The sequence below is a fragment of the Aquarana catesbeiana genome, linkage group LG09 (assembly GCF_042186555.1).
Source record: "Aquarana catesbeiana isolate 2022-GZ linkage group LG09, ASM4218655v1, whole genome shotgun sequence".
Taxonomy (NCBI): domain Eukaryota; kingdom Metazoa; phylum Chordata; class Amphibia; order Anura; family Ranidae; genus Aquarana; species Aquarana catesbeiana.
Genome location: NC_133332.1, coordinates 46,093,356 through 46,116,798, shown reverse-complemented (window position 1 = coordinate 46,116,798; position 23,443 = coordinate 46,093,356). Strand labels below are relative to the sequence as shown.

Sequence of the window (23,443 nt, the reverse complement as noted above, 5' to 3'; positions counted from 1 at the left end):
GAGGCACACCTCCAGCTCTGCAGCTCTGATTGGCCCTCTTATGACTCATAACCCCTCCCCTCCTGGCAAACTCTCATGAGAGTGAAAGAGAGAGAGCTGTGCATGATGTCAAATGTCTAGGCTAATGACCAGACAAGAAACAGGAAGTGGGCTGTATAAGGTATTTACTGGCAGAAAAAAAATGTTTTACTATCCAAAGTTAAAACAACAACAAGGGCAGAAGATTTAATAGCTGGAAAGTTGAAAAAAATGACTGAAGGTCCGCTTTATTGGTTAGGCACGAGATGTCCGTGTGAAATACGTCAACATTTGACAATAAAAGGATTTTATCTGCTTCAGCTCCGTGGTGGTGTGTGGCCAATTTTTTCCTCCTCCACACCACAGATGAGCACCACCTGCAGTGGAGAATATAGACTGCACCTGCCTACAACTGGACCCTCCCTTTTAGATGAGAAGCTCTCACAAGCAGGGTCCTTTAATTCCTCTTTTACTGAATTGTATTATAACTGTATTGTCTCCCTCCATTTCGTAAAGCACTGTGCAAACCGTTGGCACTATGTAAATCCTGTATATTAATAATTTGTGCATTCTTACATCTTGGATTCAATCTCTTTGTATTACAAGCCTGTTTATGTGTGCTTTTTCTCTTTTTGTAGGTGAACCCGCTAAATTTGACCCGAAGTTCAAAGGTCCGATTAAAAAACGGTGAGTGAACTAGCTGTCGATTGGTGGATTTTCTGCCAGTCAGGTTTATTAACCAGACATTTAAGCCTGGTGAGCTTGGACATGTTATTATCCAGTGGCGGCTGGTGCTCAAAATTTTTTTTGGGGGGGGGGTTGCAAATTTTTTTTTTTTAAAATCATCAATTGCAGCCACTGTGCCCTCAAACGCTGCCACTGTGCCCTCAAACGCTGCCACTGTGCCCATCAAACGCTGCCACTGTGCCCATCAAACGCTGCCACTGTGCCCATTAAATGCTGCCAGTGTGACCCCCGCCTGCTCGCAGTCTACCTGACACTTACCCTGTCCTGGTGGGGCAGCGGGTGACGGCGACGAGCGGGGTGCTCCATGCGTCTCCTGCCGTCCTCTCCTCCCGATAGTTGTCCAATAGCGGCACCTGTCGTTTCAGCCAATCGGGTGACAGGTAACAGACCCGAGCACCTGATTGGCGGAGAGGCGGTTTAGTGTTAGGACAGCGAATAGTCATTTGCTTTTCTAACACAGCTGAGTGACCTGCAAGCGCCCAGCATGGTGCTCGCAGGTCACCTTTTTTGACACCTATTAGAGCCTATGGCGCTAATCAGGTGCTTTAAAAACACAGCTCGCCGCTGTAATTCAGGCGCCCTGCGCCTGAAAAGGGGCCAGGGTGCCTGAATAGGTGGTGGCAGCGGCGGCCATAGATAGATTCATGCAATGCATGAATCTATCTATTGGTGATAGAGGGGGCGGTAGGAGAGAGGGGGCGGCGCCCGTGCGCCCTTAATGCATCGGCCGCCACTGTTATTATCTATAGGTTATCTACAGCAGGGGCCCCCAACCTCCCTGGCTCCACAGACCAGCTGCACGGAAGTCAGCCTTTCCACAGAAGGCTTCTCCTCCCTCCCCTTCTCTTTCTTCGTGACCACGGAGAGGGAAAGGAGTAGTGTTGCTAGAAAAAAAAGGAGCGAGCGCCCTTTGGTTGTTGGAGGGTGGCAATGCACGCTGTGCTGGCTTGCTCTGCCCGCCGCCAACCCCCACCACATAACCTGACTCTCAGCACGCCACGGAGGGGCACCGGTCCACGGCCTGGGAGTTGGGGACACCTGATGTACAGGGTGCCTGGCAAGTGAGCTCACACAGACCTTAAAGAGGAGTTCCAGCCTGTATTCAAAAAAAAAAAATAAAAGTCAGCAGCTACAAATACTGTAGCTGTAACTGCTGACTTTTAATATAAGGTCACTTACCTGTCCAGGGAGCCCGCGATGTTGGCACCCAAAGCCAACCAGTCCTTCGGCTTCGGGTGCAGGCGCTAGCACCTTTACTTCCGGCTTCACAGCCTGTATCCTACTGCGCATGTGCGAGTTGCGCTGTGCTTCCTGAGGTGTATGTGTTATATGAACAACCCACACATGCTTGTGCCTAGGACCAGTCACAGTGTATATTACCGATCGAAGGCAGGGTTATGACTGCAAAACTAAGGAGGAACCCTGCAGCACTGGCGTACAAACTTGATTGAGGTGGGGGCCCTCAAAAGGATACAAAGAGCATAAGCAAGGCTTCAGAAGTTCAGTCATAGGAGTGAAAAAAAAGGTGGAGAAGGGGGAAAGGAAATGGAAGGCGATGGGCAAAGATTGAAAGGGAGTGAAAAGAAGTGCAGGCAGAGCCAGGAGGGGACAATCAGAAGAATGTCACAACGTCAGCCTGAAGACAGAGCTTATCCCTGCCCCGAATGAAAATCTCCTAACTCAGAGGACTCCCTGAACATCTTCCAGGAGGGCCATATTTGGATCTGAGATTAAGCACACAGGGTGCTTTATAAAGTTATTTTCATATTAAATACAGAGAACCTTTTTATCTCTCAGGATCACTGCCAGTTATAGAGGCTTTGTCTGAGTATCTATTTGTTTTATAATGAATCGTCTCCTAAAAAGAGAGAAGATTGTGAAGATAGCTGCAGACTCACATTGATCTGTGCCATATAAACAAATGCCTGATCGTTTAAAGCTATGTTTTTTTTTTTTTTTAATTTAATTTCTGTAAAAAGAATCAAGAATGCTTTCCTTTCCAGCAGACAGTGACTTTGATCTTCATTCTTTTAACACACACACAATATAGTAGTGATGTAGTGTTGTCTGGTTTATTGTTTTAAACCGTTGTCTTCTTGTTTCTCCATCCAGGGGCTGCACTGACATCATATGCTGTATCTTGTTCATGATCTTCATTCTGGGCTACATAGCAGTTGGGATAATAGGTAAGTGATCACATACAGCTCCTATGGTTCATTTCCACCTGGTTCCACTTACTGCTCTTTGGGATGATTATGGCAAAGATAATGAAAAGGTTTACTAAACCCACAAGAGTAAAATCAGTCTGTATATGCAGTAAAGCATGCTTGTTATACTCATTGAGGAACTAAAGGGGTTAATTCTCTGCATTGTGTAAAAAGGATGTTTTATCTTGTATGCACAGATCCTCCCTCTCCTACAATTTCTAGCTTGGGAAGGCCAGCTAACACACAGGCAATAGCCAACCTGCACATGCTCAGTTGTGTCTTTTATGCTGGAGAGAACAGTTACTTGTTCTCAGAGATAGCCAGGTCACATGATACTGGCATCACACATGTGGGCGTGTATACAGGCTGCAGGGGAAATCTCCACCCACCTAAACTCTCAGCACTGGAGAAACTGTGCAGTTTATCATGTAATCTTTGTGTACAGAAGCAAAAAGGTATATAGTGGCAATATTTTAATGTAAAAAGAAGATTTATAAACTCTGGGCTTAGCAGATCAACTATTTTCATATTTCTGGGCTTAGTAACACTTTAAAATACCTACTTGCTCACTGCTTCATCTAGGCATTTCTGTAGTTCTTCATTCCAACCTACTACATTTGTCTGCAGTCTTGGTTATCTGAAAATCCCTACTTGTGGTGCAGAAGAATTGTTCTCAAACATACCCACTGCAGGCTGCACATTGTCTTTTCTATACTAAATGCCTCATGGTAAAACCCTGTATCAGTACTAAAGCTGGCCACACAGTAAATTTCAGCCAGTTTCTGAAGGAAATTTGCTTAATCTGGAATATGGGAGTTGTAGACGGTGTCGGGCACCCTCCCACCTGACATCCCTCAATTAAATAATTGAAAAGTGATTTGCCAAGAAACATCTGCATCCAGTCAGGTGCCAGGACTTTTCAGGTATTTTGACAGCTGGTGGGGCTGGTTGTATTAATACAACAGCCGCAGTGGGAAATTCTTCCAAATGCACTGTGTAGCATGGATGGGGGCTGAGCAGAGAAATCCTATGTGTATGGCCAGCTTTAGAACATCTCACAAGCACCAGTGAGATACAAACCTGCTTTGGATGTTCAAATATGTTTGTTGATAAAGAGAGCAGAGAAAAAAAGGAAATGACATAGTACCGGCCTGAGAAAGTACGCTCCTCATGACTCTTTGAGATGTTCTCTGAAATCTTGCTGCAACAGATCAAAGAATTCAGATTAAAGCTTAACTCCTGGAATGAAACAAAATCTACCCTTACAGCACCCCCCCCCCCCATTTCCATAATGCAATGGTTAAATGCTCATATAGTCTAGTTGCTCCAGAAGGGTCCCTCAATCCATGAACCTGGCCAACTGCTACCACCTCTCTAAGCAGCTTTGGGCGGCAGTTGCAGGCTCGCCACCTCATGTACAATGCAGGGCTTAATAGTCTTTTGCTATGCTGGATGATGCTGAGGGATTGCTCACTGTCCAAAGTTTGAGGACCAATAAAACAAGAGCAATGTTATAATTACAACAGCAACAAGGTCAACAAGAAGTGCTAGGCCTGCTATGTACAAAGACGGGAACAGTACGTTTTGAGAGACTGAAGAAGGTGGGATTGCGCGAAGACGCAACCGTGGCACATCCAGTGACGGTGACGGTGGCGGGTTAGCACGAGTTATGAGGCCTCCTTGGGAGTGGTGATCTTGCTGGGCACTTCAGAGGGCCAGAGCCCAGAATAAGGTAAGTATAAGGCCCCTTTACCACATGCGGACTGTTTGTCCGTTTTTCATCCATCTAGTGACATATGAAAAATGGACATCAATGCATCTCTATGAAAAAATGAATGATCATTTACATCTGTTTACATCCCCTTCCTTCAACATCCATTTTTGGAACAGATCAAAGCCCTATTTTTCTTCTGTTAAAAAAAAAAAAAAAAACGGCTCAGGCGAAAGGATGTAAATGAACAAACGTTTTTTCGCTTTTGCATGAAAGAATGGCTCCGGGACTCAAGTGGTTAGGGACTCTAGCTGGCAGATGTAAAAATCTGATCTAAAAACGGATGACAAACTGATGTAAACCTCATATGTTTTTCTTTGAATAAAAGTGACTGAACTAATGAAACAAAAGTGTGAAAGGGGCCTTACACCTTATCCCTGCACCCCTAGACCAAACGACTATTTAACCCATGCAGTGCAGGGGGGGCCCTAATACAGAGGTAAATTTTGTCTCATTCCAGTAGTTCTAAGTAAATGTTCTTATTTTAGCACAGTTGCAGTATTACCCTGTTTCCCCGAAAATAAGACCTAGCGTGATTGTCAATGATGGCTGCAATATAAGCCCTACCCCCCAAATAAGCCCTACCCTGTTTCCCCGAAAATAAGCCCTACCCTGAAAATAAGACCTACAATGACTTTAACTAGGGCTTATTTGGGGGGTAGGGCTTATATTGCAGCCATCATTGACAATAACGCTAGGTCTTATTTTAGGGGAAACGGGGTAGTAGCTCAATTATTGCTTTCACACACTGCCTGGAACAACTCTTTATTGGGGTTTTGTCTAGATTGCATTCAAGTGAAAGTAGTGATTGCAATCGATAATCACGTTTCTGAAGGGAGGGACTGTAAAAATGTACACAATGTACCGTATATTCTCATGCATTCAGTAGTCTGATATGTAGGTTTTGTCTTATCATATATGATTAGGCTAGGCTGTAAAAAACACTTTGCTTATTTGAGGTCTTGTAAAGATTGGAGCAGCAGATCCCTTACTGTTATCACAGCAGATAGGTTTATCTACACACACTGTGAACATCTACACACATTAAGTGATTCATTCCAGAAGAACGTCATTCTAACTAGAGGTTTTTGAGTATCTGTGTAGGCAGAGGGGGTATAGCGTGTGACTCTGTTATCTGCTGTCATATCCTCTAGCGGGCTAATTATTAAATTAACTCTATGGAGATAAAATTTGGAAGTATGATTCTTTTCAGTATTTTTGCACAGCACGTTAAAGGCAGGGGCACAAATGCGACCTGGCGCCGTGCTCCAGAGGGCCTGTATGGCCCCCTGTACACCGGAATAGGGGGGGGCGGTGGCATATAGAGGAACCAATAATCTCCATTCTCCTCCTGCAGCCACTGAAAGCCAAGTTCTCCTCCCCTCCCTCCTGCAGACATTCAGCAGCTGCAGGAGAAAAATGGAGGATCAGTTCTCTTATATGCTGCCGTTCCTAGGCCCCTGTGTGCTCTTCATATGTCAGGATGGAGAACAGGGAAGGGACTTGTACTTATGTAATTTACTGGCTCCTTCCGTTTGTGAATGGTTAGAGTCGGTGATCAGTACAGAGCTATTCCTGTTCATTCATTCTTTGCAGCTGAGTCTGCAGAGATGGAGATTGACGGCTGTGTCCTCAATCTCCTTTCTCTTTCTCTATCTCAAAAGTGGAACATCAATAGTCTGTTTAGACCCCTGTGCCTTTAAAGCGGAGCGGCACCGAAAAAAAAATTTTTAAAAGTCAGCAGCTACAAATACTGCAACTGCTGACTTTTAAAACATGGACACTTACCTGTCCAGGGCGCCCGCGATGTCGGCACCCGAGGCCGAAGCGTCTCTCCGTCCTCGGGTGCTGCCGCCTCCATCTTCGGTAAGGGAATCAGGAAGTGAAGCCGTGCGGCTTCACTTCCCGGTTCCCTACTGCGCATGCAGTCGGAACCGAGTCGCGCAGCGCAATACGAATGGTCCCTGCTGCCTCTGGGACCCGTGTGTTTCCCAGCAGGCAGCGGGGGGGGGGAACAGGATGTGGCGTAAATACCCGCAGATTCTGCGGCTATCTACGCCGGAAGTGGGTACAGATACCTGTAATATACAGGTATCTGTACCCCCCTCCCCCTGAAAGGTGCCAACTGTGTCACCGGAGGGGGGGAGGAATCTAATGAGTGGAAGTTCCACTTTTGGGTGGAACTCCACTTTAAGGACAGGTGAACTCCCTCCAGGCTCACTTGCCCTTTGCCTATCCATTATATAATGCATGTGCTTCCACTGTGGAGGCTCTCAAAGTTTAGAATTAGAACTACAGAAAATAAGAGGGTGCCTTGACACTGCTCTGTAACTTGCGCATGTATTTGCAAATGTGTGCAGACTAAACCCCTGTTTTTAACGCACACTGTTAGACAGGATAATTTGGTTGTTTGCAGGCTGGTCGGTAAGTTGAGCAGGGAATTTCTCTGGTTTTGTTTTGCATGCATTGCCCTTCCATGTGCTCCTTGCTGCAAAGGCCATTTGAAGGCAAGGACAGTGGCCATTTGTTTGTACTGTTTAGACTCCTGATATTTCGCCAAAGCCCACAATGGGGCTCCCAAAAAAAAAAAAAAAATTGAAATTGTTAAAAATACATTAAATTAAATAAAAGGTAAAAAATAATTAAAAAAAAAAAAAAACACTGACACCAGTGACAGAACTACCAGTGTCACAAAGGTCACACATGAGACCGGGCCCTGGCATTCCGATACTGGGCTCGGAGGGGGGGGGGGGGGTTGTCAGGGGGTGTCCTTCATGGCTTCTTGCACCGGTTCCCTGAAGGTTCTAGTTGCTCCCCTGGGTGAAGGGTTAGCCTGTCAGACTCTTAAAGCTCATCCACATGAATAGTGAGAGATGAAATGAGCTTTAGCATAAAAATCACAGCTGTTTTAGACGCATGGGGAGCCACAGGTGAGATGTTCAGCTGGCCATAGGAGTGAATGGCTTGTATGCACTTGTACTTGGTAAATGTGGATTCTTTGCATTGGTGTTTACACTCGCATGTGAAAGTTCAGTGTTTGGGAAGTACGTCATGTACGCATGTAAACTCTGATGCTAAGAAGCATTGCTGTTTATCCGAGTACAAGTGCGTAAAGCCTTCACTTCTATGGCCAGCTGTACATGCTACCTGTGGCTTCCCGTGTATGGAAAACCTTTTTTTGCTGTCCATGTCCCAGTTGGTGAGATTTTTCCTTGTTTTCTTTCCCCAATACATGACAGGAAATGAGAAAAATGCTCCCCAAGTGAACAGAATTCCCACTTTTGCTGTCTGGAAGATTTCCGCTTGCCTTCTGTTCTGGCGGCAGCTCGTAATGTTTAGATTTACCCTCACTTTCTTTGCTGGTCACAAGAAGCATTGAAGCAAAAAGTATATTGAATGTCCCCAACATGCTCACATATTTTGTAAATATGTAGCATCTGAAACCGCCATGTGAAAATCAGCATTTACCTTTTCTGCCATAGAAATATGTTTCAGGATTTGTTGGCCATACAGCTGCTAGTAACCTCTCCTGCATGTGCCCATCCTCTCCAGACTTAAAAAGCAGGACCTGTGAGGGCGGCACATTCTAAAACTAGATTAACTCAAGAAAATGTAAACCATTATAAATGGAGAAGGAGCCAGAGTTGACCCGTAGGCTTCATTCTTGAAGCCAAATCGGCCATATTGCAGGAGGTGTACTGCAGATATCTGCGACCGGGAGCTCAGCTGTTTACGGATAGGTGTGACCGAGAAGCCTGTACAAGTCAATGACCGGCTGATAAAAGCCGTGGTTGTCGGCACTGCATGTAACTGATTGGTATGTGGATACATGTTGACAGCTGTAGTTCCTGTAAGCCGGTCATTGACATGTACAGACTTCCTGGCTTCCATGGTCAGCAACTGTCTGCAAATACCTGGGCTCCCAGCTGCAGATAGCCACGGTATACTAGCAACACCATAGCTGATATGACTGTGTGAACGGGCTTTAAGTGTTTTTTTTTTTTTTTAGTAAGCATGGGCCTTGCTCAGTTTTGCATTTATGTCTTTAAAAAATGTATAACTACAAACTTTTTGGGAAGACCATGTTAATGGCAAGCTAAGCCATATCTGTTTTTAACTGACTTCATTCCAGTATATCTCAACACCTCCCATTTTAATGGTAAGCTCCATCCTCCTATAGACGGAGGTGCACAAGCCTGGCAGAGTGAAGATTAGTTGTATTCAATGTGGAACAGAGGCAGCTATTTTTTTAGGCTGTATGTTCTGTTGGTACAGTAAGTTCTACTAGGCCAAGAGGTGTTGAAGCAAGCCTTTGTTCCACAGCCATGACCTCTCTCTCCTTCCCCTGCCCTTCTTTCATTATTTTCCTCAGCTCCATGACTTTGCTTTGACACTGAGCTAGGAGGAGGATGCATGAGGTAGTCACAGCTTAGGGTTCAGTACACAACACGGCTGCCAAACCAACGTTGGTGCCACCATTGACAGAATTTGTACCTGAAATTAACTGAGAAACCTATTCTCTAAAAGCAAGTCTGGCTGGAAAATTCCTGGTGTAATCTGAACTTCGTTTACATAGCTGATGATATGAAATCATATCTGTATTAACTAAACAAAGCACATTTGTGTCTGTATGTTCTATTGCCACATCAGCAATGAGCCGCCCATCTTTCTGAACCAAAGGGTCCGTCACGTTAAAGCCTTTTGTTTGTTTTGTTATGGAAAATGTTTTCCTGTACCTGGAAGTAAACTGGACTATAGGGGGCCTTTCTTGCATTCGCTATTCCTACCACATAAAAAAGAACTGTACGTAGCAGTAGGAGGAATAATATGGCTGTATACATAGCATATTGCCCATGCTCAAAACCTACTAGAGGGGGACTGGGTACTTGTTCCTGTCTGGCTAAACTTGCCAGGATAATCTTCCCTCCTACGAACTATATACCATAATAACCCAGTGTTGTTCCTCTTACTCCCATTAACATTTCCTTAAAGTGGAGTTCCACCCACTTTTACAACTCTTCAGCATCCCTCACTAAACTGTGCACTGTAAACAAATTGGATATTTTTTAATTTTTTTTTTCCCAGCACCTACTGTATATCTGCTGTATTCATTTTTCACTTCCTCCTCCCTGGCCGCGGCCCATCGCATCATTTCCTGTTTGCAATGCCTTCTGGGAAGGGGCGGCAACTTCCTCTGAAACTGCCGTTGCTATGGAAACCTGACCTGAAACCTATTACACTGCTTGTGCTGCACTGAGCATGTGCGAGATCTGCAAGGATGAGATCCAGGAAGAAATACAGTCTGGCTTCAGATGCCCACACTTAAGATGGCCACGGCCTGCTGTAAGTTTATAAAATAACAAACTACTGCTATAAACTAACAAAACAGAACTTAGTTTACAGACTAACTTTACTAGAATACATTAAGCTTGTGTATTATAGGGGTATTTTTATTCAAAAAGTAGAGTTTCGGCCGGAACACCACTTTAAATGTTTTTTATTTTTATAGTTCAGACTGGCAACACCATCCTAACTAGCATAAACCCCTAAACAACCCAACGTGTTAAAAAAATAAAAACTTTAAGGGGTTGTAAAGGCAGAAGTTTTTTTTTTTCATCTTAATGCATTCTATCCAATAAAAAAATAATAACTGGGCAGTCAGAGACTTTAAAATTGTATAAAAACAAAACAAACAAAAAAAACCACAATAACAAATGTTGCTATAATTGATTCTCTTATGGTACATTTAAAACCTCTGTTCATTTCTTTCTCAGCAACATAATGCTGTTGCCTTTACTCTAACAGCACCACGCATTGTGCATTAGCAAAGGGCTCTTGAGAGATGTAGTTTAGGTTGTGTGTCTATGGCAATAGGAACGGACCTCTCATTAGCAGACCCTTCAAGAATTTTCAAAGCCTGGTAAACATGTTACGGGGATGAATAAAAGCTGTTTCTTACTCCAGGAACAAGGTAGACAAACAAAATGTAGTGCTGGGCCATGCATTAGAGAGGGAGGTTTGTGTGTAAAATTTGATCATGCCAATATAAATGCTTCAGCAGTGGCTTGTATAGGCTTTCCTGTTGGTGGCACATTCCTAAGTTGAACTTAGTAAGTATGTAAGTAATATTTATTAATTCCATACTTAGTTGGTAGAGCTTCAGACAGTAACATTTGTTATATGATTTTTGATATATGCTTATTTGGCCTGGATGGACACCTCTTTTATTTTCCAGCATGGCTGTATGGTGACCCTCGCCAAGTGATCTATCCAAGAAATTCCACTGGATCCTATTGTGGATTTGGAGCAAACAGGTAAGTGCTTATCCGTATGTAGTTCAGATTTCCTAGTTATTTTGTTATTCAGACAAGCTCTTCTTTTTAACCACTTGCTTACTGGGCCCTTATACCCCCTTCCTAACCAGGCCAATTTTCAGCTTTCAGCGCTCTCACATCTTGAATGACAATTGCACGGTCATGCAACACTGTACCCAAATGAATTTTTTATCACACAAATAGAGCTTTCTGTTGGTGGTTTTTAATCACCACTGGGTTTTTTGATTCTTTCCTAAACAAACAAAAAAACACTGACATTTAAAAAAAAAAAAATTTTCATATTTTGTTATAAAATTTGCAAACAGGTAATTTTTATCCTTCACTGGTGGGCACTGATAGATGTCACTGGGCACTGATAGATGTCACTGATGGGCACTGATCAGGAGGCACTGATTAGCAGTATTGATGGCCACTGATTAATGGCACTGGTGGGCACTGATTAGCCGCACTGGTGATCACTAGGGGGACCGATGTCCCTCTAACAGAAGCCGGTTAATGGCTTTCTTCTTTTCTTCACATGAGGACTTCCATGTACGCCCTCCCGGCCTTTTAAGCCTGCACTGTAGCCGTTTTATGGCTATAGCGCAGGGGCAAAGTGGTTAATATTTCATTTTTGAAATTAGATCTGATTAAATGTTTAATTTCCATTTATAAACCCCAGCATCAATGAATATCCACTCCTACACCACATTACCCTGATTCTGCATTCCTCGCCTCTTTTTCCATATAACTTAGTTTATCTAACAATTTCCTCTACATGATTATGACCGTTCAGCCCTCCTTTCTTCTCCCATGTGACCAAGTCCCTCTATCCATTTCTTCTTCTTTGTGACCAGGACCCAGTCCCCACCATCTCTTTCCTCTTGCATGTGAAACTGACTCTTCATCTATATCCTCTTTCTCCTTGTGAACCTGAAATACATCCCTTTCCTCTGCTATATTTTTCCAATTTTGCTTTTCTTCCCTCTTCTCCCATATGACCCTCACACATCCCTTAACTTTTCCATATTGCTTGGACTCTCCATCCTTTTTTACTTCTATAAGACCCATCGTCCCTCACTCCTTCTCTCATGTGACCCTGACACTTCATCCCTTTATCTTTTTACATCACCATGACATTGCTCCCCCTTTTTCCTATATTATTATTATTTTATAGGGTTTCTTTAGCGCCAACAGCTTGCGCAGCGCTTTACAACATTGGGGGCAAACAGTAAAGTTACAATACAATTCAATACAGGAGGGATCAGAGGGCCCTGCTCATTAGAGCTTATAGTCTATATAGTTGAGACATCCCTTCAGTTTCTTTTACTATTTTTGCCTGGGCCCATCTTTTTTTTTTTTTTTATATACATGACCATGGATCTTCATTCCTCCCTTGTTTTCCCATAAGACTTAGTCCCTTCATACTTTTCCCCCTATCATTTTACTTCTTCTTCTACATGACCATGACTCTTCATCCAGCACATCTTTTCTTGTATGAATCTGACACGCCATCCCTTGCCTTCACTACATGAACATGACTCTTCACTCCTTTTTACTTTTCCAGTATGACCGACCCCTTTGATTCTTCGTCTATACCTGTGGTCTTGGCCCAAAGTCTGCCTTTTCTTTTTTTATCCCCACTGTCTTACCTAATGATCTGTGCCTCCATATTAATTTTTTCCTATGTGACGTGGGTCAACACTTCCACCTGTATAATTAATATCATAATTTTGTTTTTTCAGCGACAAGCCATTTGTGCTATATTATGACTTATTAAAGTGCCTCACTGGTCCAGGCATATTGGTAGCATCAATGAATGGACTGCAGTGTCCCACCACCCAGGTACCTACACTAGGTGTTCATGTGCTAACCTTTTGGCTCTTGCCTCTCAATAACCTAAATTTCCCTCTTCATACTGCAGTACTCTGTGTTTTTCTCCATTCCCTATTATTGGTTGCCATATCATTTGCTCATATGGTGTTCTGCTATCTAGGTTTGTGTTGCGGAATGTCCTCAATATTTCAGACCAACTATACCAATTGGCAACCCGAAAGATGTCTATAACCAGACATTCTGTCAGCCGAGTATTAACCTAACTACTACTACTCTGGTAAGTAGAGAGTGAAGAGCCACCAACTAGCTTTCAGTACGGGGCTAATTTTCAGGCATATCTGACCATACTGTACCTCCTGACAGGTTTATCTATTGACACCCTTATGAATAATAGTTATTATGTTCAATCAAAAAAGTGGATCAGCACCTGTATTAATGCAATTATTTTCGTTTTTCTCTTCTTGCCATACAGAGTGTAAGTGAAATTGCTTCTAAGGAGCTATGTCCTGTCTTCCTGGTTCCCTCTAAACCTAGTGAGTACCTCCAGTGCTTTACAAAGATTTTGTTCTGCCTTTGAGCCCCTCGGCTTCCTTTGAGCCTCCTGGTAGTTAAACGATGTAGATCACAGTTTCTGCACAATTCAGGTTTTTGCTTTTATTCTCCATAAAATAATCCCCCCCCCCCAGGATAGAGGTTTAATGTGTTGCCGTTAGCCTGTGACATGGGCAGTTTTAGCTAAAGAAATAAAAACAAAAAAAAAGTAATTAAAGAGAACCCTGTTGCCAAATTATTCATTTCAGCAACAATCTTCCTAGAAAATTATAAATACATACTGTACAGTGCTCAGCATAAATGAGTACACCCCAACAGATTTGTCAGAAAACCTTTACTTTCTTTTCAGAATCAACATTTTCTATGGGATACTATACTACAAAATACTCCCACAAATGTGGGCCATTGATTGCAACCAAGATTTGTTAATTTGCACACACAAAAAAGTATTTTTCCTAACAAATTCATTCAAGACCATGTTGCAAAAATGAATACACCCAAATGAAAGTCTTAGGAGCAAAGACAACAAAATCCTAATTTACAAGAATTCAACTACAGGTGAGTCTAATTATTCATTAAACAGGTGTCCAGCAGACAGTTGATTATAAAAGGGTGTTGCTTAACAAAGAAAACCCCTCCCGTTTCATGCTGTCAGCAATGGCACCACATGGAAGAGAAATGTCACAAGGCATATGTTTTACTTATCAGTCAGAATACTGTAGCAAAAGTGATACAAAAATTTAACAAAGATGGAACTGCAACCATCTCACAGAGGCGTCCAGGCCCTCTACGGACGTTAACACCTCAACAGGAGCATCCTCTGATGAGAAGGGTTGAAGAAAATCGCCATGCAAGTTCACTGCAGTTAGCTAAAGAAATGGAAAGCCAAACTAGGGTGATTGTTTTCCATGACACATTTTGGCGTACACTGCAGAGGAATGGCATGCGTGGGTGTCGTCCATGAAGGAAGCCTCTCCTAAAGCCCATTCACAAAAAAACCTGCCTAGATTTTGCCAGGGCCCATGCTGAAAAAGGAGACTACTGTGTCTCTGTACTTTGGAGTGATGAGACCCAGATAAATGTTTTTGGATTTGATGGCTTCAAAACTGTATGGTGTTGCAAAGGTGAGGAGTACAAAGAAAAATGCATGGTGCCTACAGAGAAACGTAGTGGTGACAGTGACCTTCTGTGGGGCTGCATGAGAGCTGCTGGTGTCGGGGAGCTGCATTTCATTGATGGTATCATGAATTTACAGATGTACTGCTCTATATTGAAGGAAAAGGTGCTACCATCACTCCATGCTCTTGGCCGTAACGCACTTTTTCAACCTGAAAATGATCCAAAACACAGATCTAAGGCCACTGTTGCATTTCTGAAGCAGAACAGGGTGAAAGTGATTCAGTGGCCAAGTAGGTCTTATGATCGGAACCCAATGGAATACCTATGGGGAATTCTGAAGAGACGAGTTGAGCATCACTCTCCATCCAGCGTCCAGGCTCTAAAAGAGGTCGTTCTTGAAGAATGGAAAAAGATAGATGTTGCAATATGTCGCCAACTTGTTCATTCCATGCCTAGAAGACTGTGTATTCATTTTTGCATCAACTAATTTTAATAAAACTGAAGATTTTGTCATCTAAGTTATATTCCTAACCTTACTTTCATGTTATGGAGCTAAACAAAATGTTCTATAAAACTCAGTTTTGGCAAAAATTTGTGTTCGTTGAGATATTGGTTAAAATCTTACTTTTCAAAAGGGATGTACTCATTTATGCTGAGCACTGTACATATTTAATGCAATTTAAGCATGATATTTACCTGAGCCTAATACTGGGTGCTGCCATCTTGTAATTTCAGCAGTCCCAGCAGATTTAGAGCTGTCACTCAAGAAGCAGGGATATGCAATTAGCGGACCTCCAGCTGTTGCAAAACTACAAGTCCCATCATGCCTCTGGGTGTCATGCTTGTCTCTGTCAGAGTCTTGCTATGCCTCATGGGACTTGTAGTTCTGCAGCAGCTGGAGGTCCACTAATTGCATATCCCTGCACTATAGTATACCTTTTGCTGCCCCCCCCCCCCCCCGCAGTTACAAAAAAGGTTATGTAGGATTGGGAGGGGAGATAATAGTAATTTCACATTCCCAGAAGAGGAGAGGGCTGTGACATGGCGGGAGGGAGGGGGCTGAGCTAGAGAATTAAATAGTCAAACTTGCTAGCAAGTTCAGACAGACATTGAAAGTTGGTAAAAAATTGTTTATTAAAAGGAAAAAGACTTCAAGTAAAATGGTTCATATCTTGCTTTTTTACTTTCAATTTTTTAAAAGTTGGTGACAGGGTCTCTAAGGGTGATGGCCGTGACCAGACCAGTAATATGAGAACCAATTCTCAGTGCAGTTATCACACAGTGTAAAACTTTAATTGTGAAGAACTATAATGGGTACTGATGGTGCTCCCTAATGATATGCGTTACAGATCGATTCACTAGTGTAGCCAACAAAGAGTGTAGATGACCAGAAGAAAACAGACCATTAAAAACTGGATTTGATAGCTGTGTTTTATGACAGCACAGTAACTGGGTCATCACCAGGAAATAAACCTTTTCTGTAAATCACCTAGCCCCCCACCTACCCGTGTCTGCTGATTGGCTGTAGGATGTGGGCAACACATTTTATCAAGATGGAACACAGGGCTCAATAGCCTTCCTCACCATTTTATGATTTGGAACTTGTGTCATGCACCCACGTGTCATCTGAACTCAGTGCGCAGTATCCAGCCATGGTGTATGCATGCACTTGGGCTTCAAGTGATATCAGTTGGAGGTGACGGTAGAGTCAAGTCCTGGCTGAAGTAGCAGGTCAGAATGTCGGGAGAGGGGCTGACACTCTACTATACCCTTGTAGCTTTGATGTCCTGTGTGTATGTCTGCTTTTGGGAAATTCGAAATGAGCTTTTTTTTTCTATGGAAGTAGTCAAATAGCCTAGAAATGTAGTGTTGGGAACATAAGTTGTTAGGCTACCCATATATTGTAAGCCCCATATGCCATTCCTAAGGTAGATGATAAATAAATAGGGTTTACTGTAAAAGCGCACTTTACAGAACCTGTAATGGGAAAATATTCCATTGTACCAATGGATTTTAAAAAAAAGGCACACCCTTGATGGGCATGAATCCCAGCCAGCTTGAAAAAAACAGTTGTCAGTCCCAGGAAATAGGCCAGTTATGGCTCCAATTTTAATGGCTCTGATTTTCAAAAAATGGTCCTTTTTTCTACAAGCCTATTTGTGTCTCTCTATACTTATAGTGTAATGGTTGTGACTTTTATGTTTCCTGATTTTGTCACCACTCTGTGTGTTTAATATGAATTCCTTTCTGATCTCAGTCTTTAACAGGTGTTTCCCCCAAGTCGATCTGCCCTTTCCATCTAATTTTACTCTTTACAACATGAGCAGTAATGATACACAGAACCAGATTACAGATGCTGCCAAGTAAGACTAAAATCATCTCGTGTTCTGTTATTTTTGCTGTGTTTTACTTGCATTTGTTGTGACTGGATCCAGCCAGACAGGCTTCATATTTAATGTAACATAAATGTAAAATTGCAATATTTTACCAGTAATGGAGAGGTAACATACATATAAAAGTAGCAGGATTGTAGATTTAGTTTGATTCTGTGGAATTATTGATAAACAGTATTCCCTTAAAGGGGTCGTAAAAGTTTTTTCTCCTTAATGCGTTCTATGCATTAAGGTGAAAAAACTTCCGACAATACAGGCCCCCCCTAGCCCCCCCCCCCCCCCGTTTTACTTACCTGACCCCTCAAAAGTCCCGCGCTCGCCCCCGACATCCTCTTCGCTGCTCAGCCTGGCCGTTGATTGGTTACAGTGGATGGATTGAAAGCAGCGCAGCCATTGGCTCGCGCTGCTGTCAATCACATCCAATGACGCGGCGCGCTGGGGGGGCGGGGCCAAGTGATACAGTGAGCGGCTATGCCGGCCGGCTGTATCACGGGAGAGCGCCCGCAAGCACTCAACACCATGTGAGGGAGCTCGCATGAAGGTGTTGAGTCCTTGCGAGGGGGAGACGAGACAGCCACCGAGGGATCCCAGAAGACCAGGTTTGGGGCCACTCTGTGCAAAACGAGCTGCACAGTGGAGGTAAGTAAAAAAAAAAAAATTATCTTTAGTGATCCTTTAATCAGTGGTCAATCATAGACGTACACTATATTACCAAAAGTATTGGGACGCCTGCCTTTACACGCACATGAACTTTAATGGTATCCCAGTTTTAGTCTGCGGGGTTCAATATTGAGTTGGCCCACCCTTTGCAGCTATAACAACTTTAAAGTGATTGTAAAGGCTTGTTTTTTTTTCCTATAAAAATTACAAACATGTTATACTTACCTGGTCTGTTGCAGTGGATTTGCATAGAGCAGCCAGGATCCTCTTCTTGGGTCCCTCTTCTGTGCTCCTGGCCCCTCCCTCCCTCAGAGCAGGCAGCTTGCTATAGGGGCACCCGAGCTGAGTCACAGTTCTCTGTGTCCATTCAGACACGGAGTCCTGGCCCCGCCCCGCCCCCTCTTTCCCTTGATTGGCTAGTTGATTTTGATTGACAGCAGCGGGAGCCAATGGCGGCGCTGCTGTTTCTCAGCCAATGAGGAAGGAAAATCTCGGACGATTGAGTCATTCAAGGACATCGCTGTAACTAGATGGACCTCATGTTGTATTAGGGAGGCTGCTGCACACAGAGGGCTATTTATCTTAATGCATAGAATGCATTAAGATAAAAAACCTTCTGCCTTTATAACCCCTTTAACTCTTCTGGGAAGGCTGTCCACAAGGTTTAGGAGTGTGTCTATGGGAATGTTTGACCTGGCTCGCAGTCTCCACTCTAATTTATTCCAAAGGTGTTCTATCGGATTGAGGTCAGGACTCTGTGCAGGCCAGTCAAGTTCCTCCACTGAACTTTAATTGGATCCCAGTCTTACTCCGTAGGGATCAATACTGAGTTGGCCCACCCTTTGCAGCTATAACAGCTTCATCTCTTCTGGGAAGGCTGTCCACAAGGTTTATTGACCATTCTTCCAGAAGCGCATTTGTGAGGTCAGGCACTGATGTTTGGACGAGAAGGCCTGGCTCGCAGTCTCCGCTCCTGTTCATCCCAAAGGTTTTCTATCGGGTTGAGGTCAGGACTCTGTGCAGGCCAGTCAAGTTCCTCCACTTCAAGCTCCCTCATCCGTGTCTTTTATTAGACATGTGCACAGCCAAAAAATTCGTTCATTTTCCTTTTCGTTTTATTAGTTTATTTTTTTCGTTTTCGGGTCATGCGTTATGATTGCGATTTGTAAATTCGTTCATTCGTAAATTCGTAAATGCGTTTGTTCATACATTCGTAAATTCGAACATTGGTTCATTCGTACATTTTTACATTTGTTCATTTGTAAATTCGAAAATTCGGAAATTTGTAAATTCGAAGTTTGAAAATCCAAAAACCCGAAAATTCAAAAATCTGAAATAGTAACTAACTATTAAATTATAGGTATTGTAATTTCCTTTCAAATTTGACTGTCAGTGAACGTAACAAATACGAATTTATACGAAGTTACGAATTATCCAAAACAAATGCTGCATCTAAACAAATGGAACGGAACAAATTAATAATAAATAATAATAATAAAACGTTGTTATTATTATTATTGTTATTTATTATTATTAATTCATTACGTTCCTTTCCGTTTTTTCGAATCATTCATAACTTCGGATAAATTTGTATGTGTTACGTTCACTAACAGACAAATTTTAAAGGAAATTGCAATACCTATAATTTAAAAGTTACTAGTAATTACTAATAGTTAAGTTATTATTAGTTAACTATTATTTCAGATTTCCGAATTTACAAATTTACTAATGTACGAATGTACGAATGCCCGAATTTACGAATGTCCAATTTTATCGAATTTACAAATATTCGGAAAAAATTTGTTAAACAAGTTTTCGTTAATTCCGATATTCCCGAATTAACGAATTTGTTGAAATTCGTTAAAAAACGAATTCGGAACGAAACAAATTGCACATGCCTATCTTTTATGCACCTTGCTTTGTGAACTGGTGTGCAGTCATGTTGGAACAGGAAGGGGCCGTCTCCAAACTGTTCCCACAAAGTTGGGAGCATGAAATTGTCCAAAATGTCTTGGTATGCTGACGCCTTAAGAGTTCCCTTTACTGGGACTAAGGGGCCAAGCCCAACCCCTGAAAAACAACCCCATACCATAATCCCCCCTCCACCAAAGGATTTGTACCACTGCACAAAGCAAGTTCCATAAAGACATGGATGAGCGAGTTTGGGGTGGAGGAACTTGACTGGCCTGCACAGAGTCCTGACCTCAACCCTATAGAACACCTTTGGGATGAATTGGGGACACCTTTGGGAACGGAGACTGTGAGCCAGGCCTTCTTGTCCACATCATTGGCTGACCTGACAAATGCGCTTCTGGAAGAATAGTCAAACATTCCCATAAACACACTCCTAAACCTTGTGGACAGTCTTTCGAGAAAAGTTGAAGCTGTTATAGCTGCAAAGGGTGGGCCAACTCCGTATTGAACCCTACAGACTAAGACTGGGATGCCATTAAAGTTCATGTAAAGGCAGGCGTCACAATACTTTTGGTAATATAGTGTATGTTCCTCAATTAGAGTTTGACAAGGCCAGAGCAAGCCTCTAGACCAGAAGAGACACCTAGGTGCCAATAAAATTCCCCTATTCTTGTAGATAACTCCTCCCCTGAAGTATCAAAGGGATGATTTAGCCAATTAGCACACACTTCCAGGATTTCTCAAGCTAGAATCCTTGTATTAATCACTCTTCCCACTGTCCATGCACACCCCCCACACCAGACGATACACAACAAACTGTAGCTTGCCACCACCTAGCAGTTAGTCCGCTGACTGGTCCGCTAGGCAGACACAGATCTCTGTATGGCAGATCAACAAGTTTACAATATCCAATGCAATCTGCCAACACACAGTACAATTACATACAGATTGGAAAGGAACTTGGTCCGAGACACTATATTGCAACAATCTCCCTAGGGATATGAGTCCTAGCTTAGTACCCAGAAGCCATCTATGAATTTTATAATTTAAAAGTGTTACTAAACCCAAAATAGTAAAATCAGTTGGTTTATGCTTGTTATACTCACTGTGGAACCTAAGGGGTTAATCCTCCACATTGTGTAAAAAGGCTGTTTAATCCTGGCTTCTCTGTTCCTCCCTTCCTTCCACTGTCCTTATTATTTCCTGATAACACCGAGTCTATGGAGTCAGGCTGCACATGCTCAGTTTGGTGTGTATTGCTGAAGAGGTTTTTTTTTTGGGAGAGTGCATGTGATCAGCACAGGGCCAATCAGCAGTGTCCAGACAGAGGGTCAGGGGTCTTGCAGTCTCATAGGACCGTCGGGGAACTCCTCCTACAACCTTTAACCAGTCACAAGACTGCTCTAACTGCTGATGAGAAAAGGGTATTTAACAGTTTATATTTACTAAAATAATTGCATTTCCATGTTCTGTGTACTGTGGGAGACCAGATATGCAGAGTCCTGGGTTTAGTAACACTTTAATATCCTGAAAGTGGGCAGTGCATAAAATATACTGTACACAAAGAAAAGCATTAACCGCTTCCCGACCAACCGCCGCAGTTATACTGGGGCAGGTTGGCTCCCCTGCAGGAGCCGTCATAGCTATACGTCGGCTCGCAGGGTCGGGATAGCAGACGCGCACACGCCGTCCACTGCACAGCGGGGGGTGCTGATGCTCGTGGCTGACAGTCGCGATGACCGCCGGCCACGAGCGATCGTGAGCAGGAGAGACAGAACAGGGACGTGTGTATATAAACACACACTTCCCTGTTCTGTTCTGACAGGAGTGACAGATCGTGTGTTTCTTTTAGCTAGGAACCACGATCTGTCACTTCCTCTAGTCAGTCCCCTCCCCCTTCAGTTAGAATCACCTCCCAGGGAACACAGTTAACCCCTTGATCGCCCCCTAGTGTTAACCCCTTCATTGCCAGTGACATTTTTACAGTAATCAATGCATTTTTATAGCATTGATCGCAGTATTAATGGCAATGGTCCCAAAAATGTGTCAAAATTGTCCGATGTGTCCGCCATAATGTCGCAGTCACGATAAAAATCGCAGATCGCCGCCATTACTAGTAAAAATAAAAATAATAATAAAAATGCTATAAATCTATCCCCTATTTTGTAGACACTATAAATTTTGCGCTAACCAATCAATATACGCTTACTGCAATTTTTTTTTTTTTTTTTTTACCAAAAATATGTAGAAGAATACATATTGGCCTAAACTGAGAAAAAAATTAGCTTTTTTTAACCACTTCCCGACCGCCGCACGACTATATACGTCCTAAGTTTGAACGGGGATATCGTTGTTATGGCAGCAGCTAGCTGCCATAACCCGGTATCCCCGTTTTCGTGCGGCGGACGGCTTTCAGATAAAAGTGGTCCCTGTGGCGGATTCGCCGCGAGATCACTTTTATCGGTGGCGGGAGAGGGCCCCCCTCCCGCCGCGATCCGGTGCCCTCCGCCGCTTACCGGAGCCGTCGGTAGCGGCGGAGGCGATCGCGTCCTCTGCCGTGGTGTGTATAGAGATGAGTGAGGCCAAGATGGCGCTCACTCGTCTCCATGACACTGCTGGGTGGAAGCGACGTCAAAACGTCACTTCCGTCCACGCCTCTTAAAGGCATATTTTTTCAAATGTCATTTTTCTAAATGACTTTTTTTTTTATTTTTTTTTTTTTATTGCATTTTAGTGTAAATATGAGATCTGAGGTCTTTTTGACCCCAGATCTCATATTTAAGAGGTCCTGCCATGCTTTTTTCTATTACAAGGGATGTTTACATTCCTTGTAATAGAAATAAAAGTGACACAATTTTTTTTTTTTTTTAAAAAGTGTAAAAATAAATAAAATATTGTAAAATAAATAATAAAAATAAAAAAAAAAATTTTAAAACCCCCCCTGTCCCGACGAGCTCGCGCGCAGAAGCGAACGCATACGCGAGTAGCGCCCGCATATGAAAACGGTGGTCAAACCACACATGTGAGGTATCGCCGCGACCGGTAGAGCGAGAGCAATAATTCTAGCCCTAGACCTCCTCTGTAGCGCAAAATATGCAACCTGTAGAATTTTTTAAACATCGCCTATGGAGATTTTTGAGGGTAAAAGTTTGACGCCATTCCACGAGCGGGCGCAATTTTCAAGCGTGACATGTTGGGTATCAATTTACTCGGCGTAACATTATATTTCACAATATAAAAAAAAATTGGGATAACTTTACTGTTGTTTTATTTTTTTATTCAAAAAAGTGAATATTTTCCAAAAAAAGTGCGCTTATAAGACCGCTGCGCAAATACGGTGCAAAAAAAAGTATTGCAATGACCGCCATTGTATTCTCTAGGGTGTTAGAAGAAAAACCATATATAATGTTTGGGGGTTCTAAGTAATTTTCTAGCAGAAAAACCTGTTTTAAACATGTAAACACCTAAAATCCAAAACGAGGCTGGTCTTAAAGTGGTTAAAAAAAATGGGGATATTTATTATAGCAAAAAGTACAAAATAATGCATTTTTTTTTCAAAATTGTCACTCTTTTTTTGTTTATAGCACAAAAAATAAAAACCGCAGAGGTGATCAAATACCACCAAAAAAAAGCTCTATTTGTGGGGAAAAAAAGGACGTCAATTTTGTTTGGGTGCAATGTCGCACGACCGCGCAATTGTCAGTTAAAGCAACGCAGTGCCGAATCATAAAAAGTGCTCTGGTCAGGAAGGGGGTAAATTATTGTGGGGCTGAAGTGGTTAAACAAAAGACAAAAAGAACATACACAGTTTAACTATTGGCTATGAAATTTAAAAAGGGGTAAGAAAGAAAAAACAGAAATAAAACTCAACGCAATTCTCAATGCAATTCTCCAGCTGGACCGGGTCCGCCG

General features: G+C 42.8%; 1 protein-coding gene across 1 annotated transcript in view; it reads left to right on the top strand.

The window, feature by feature from the left end:
* The first annotated feature begins 660 nt into the window (after window positions 1–660).
* The window catches only part of SLC44A4 (solute carrier family 44 member 4), a 67,266-nt gene continuing 44,483 nt past the window's right edge, over window positions 661–23,443 (top strand). Inside the window, exons 1-7 of the mRNA XM_073598421.1 lie at window positions 661–705; window positions 2,878–2,951; window positions 10,979–11,057; window positions 12,803–12,902; window positions 13,054–13,170; window positions 13,366–13,426; window positions 16,822–16,927. Coding sequence (XP_073454522.1) covers window positions 2,912–2,951; window positions 10,979–11,057; window positions 12,803–12,902; window positions 13,054–13,170; window positions 13,366–13,426; window positions 16,822–16,927 — 503 coding nt within the window. The 5' untranslated portion in view covers window positions 661–705; window positions 2,878–2,911. The remainder of the gene's footprint in view (window positions 706–2,877; window positions 2,952–10,978; window positions 11,058–12,802; window positions 12,903–13,053; window positions 13,171–13,365; window positions 13,427–16,821; window positions 16,928–23,443) is intronic.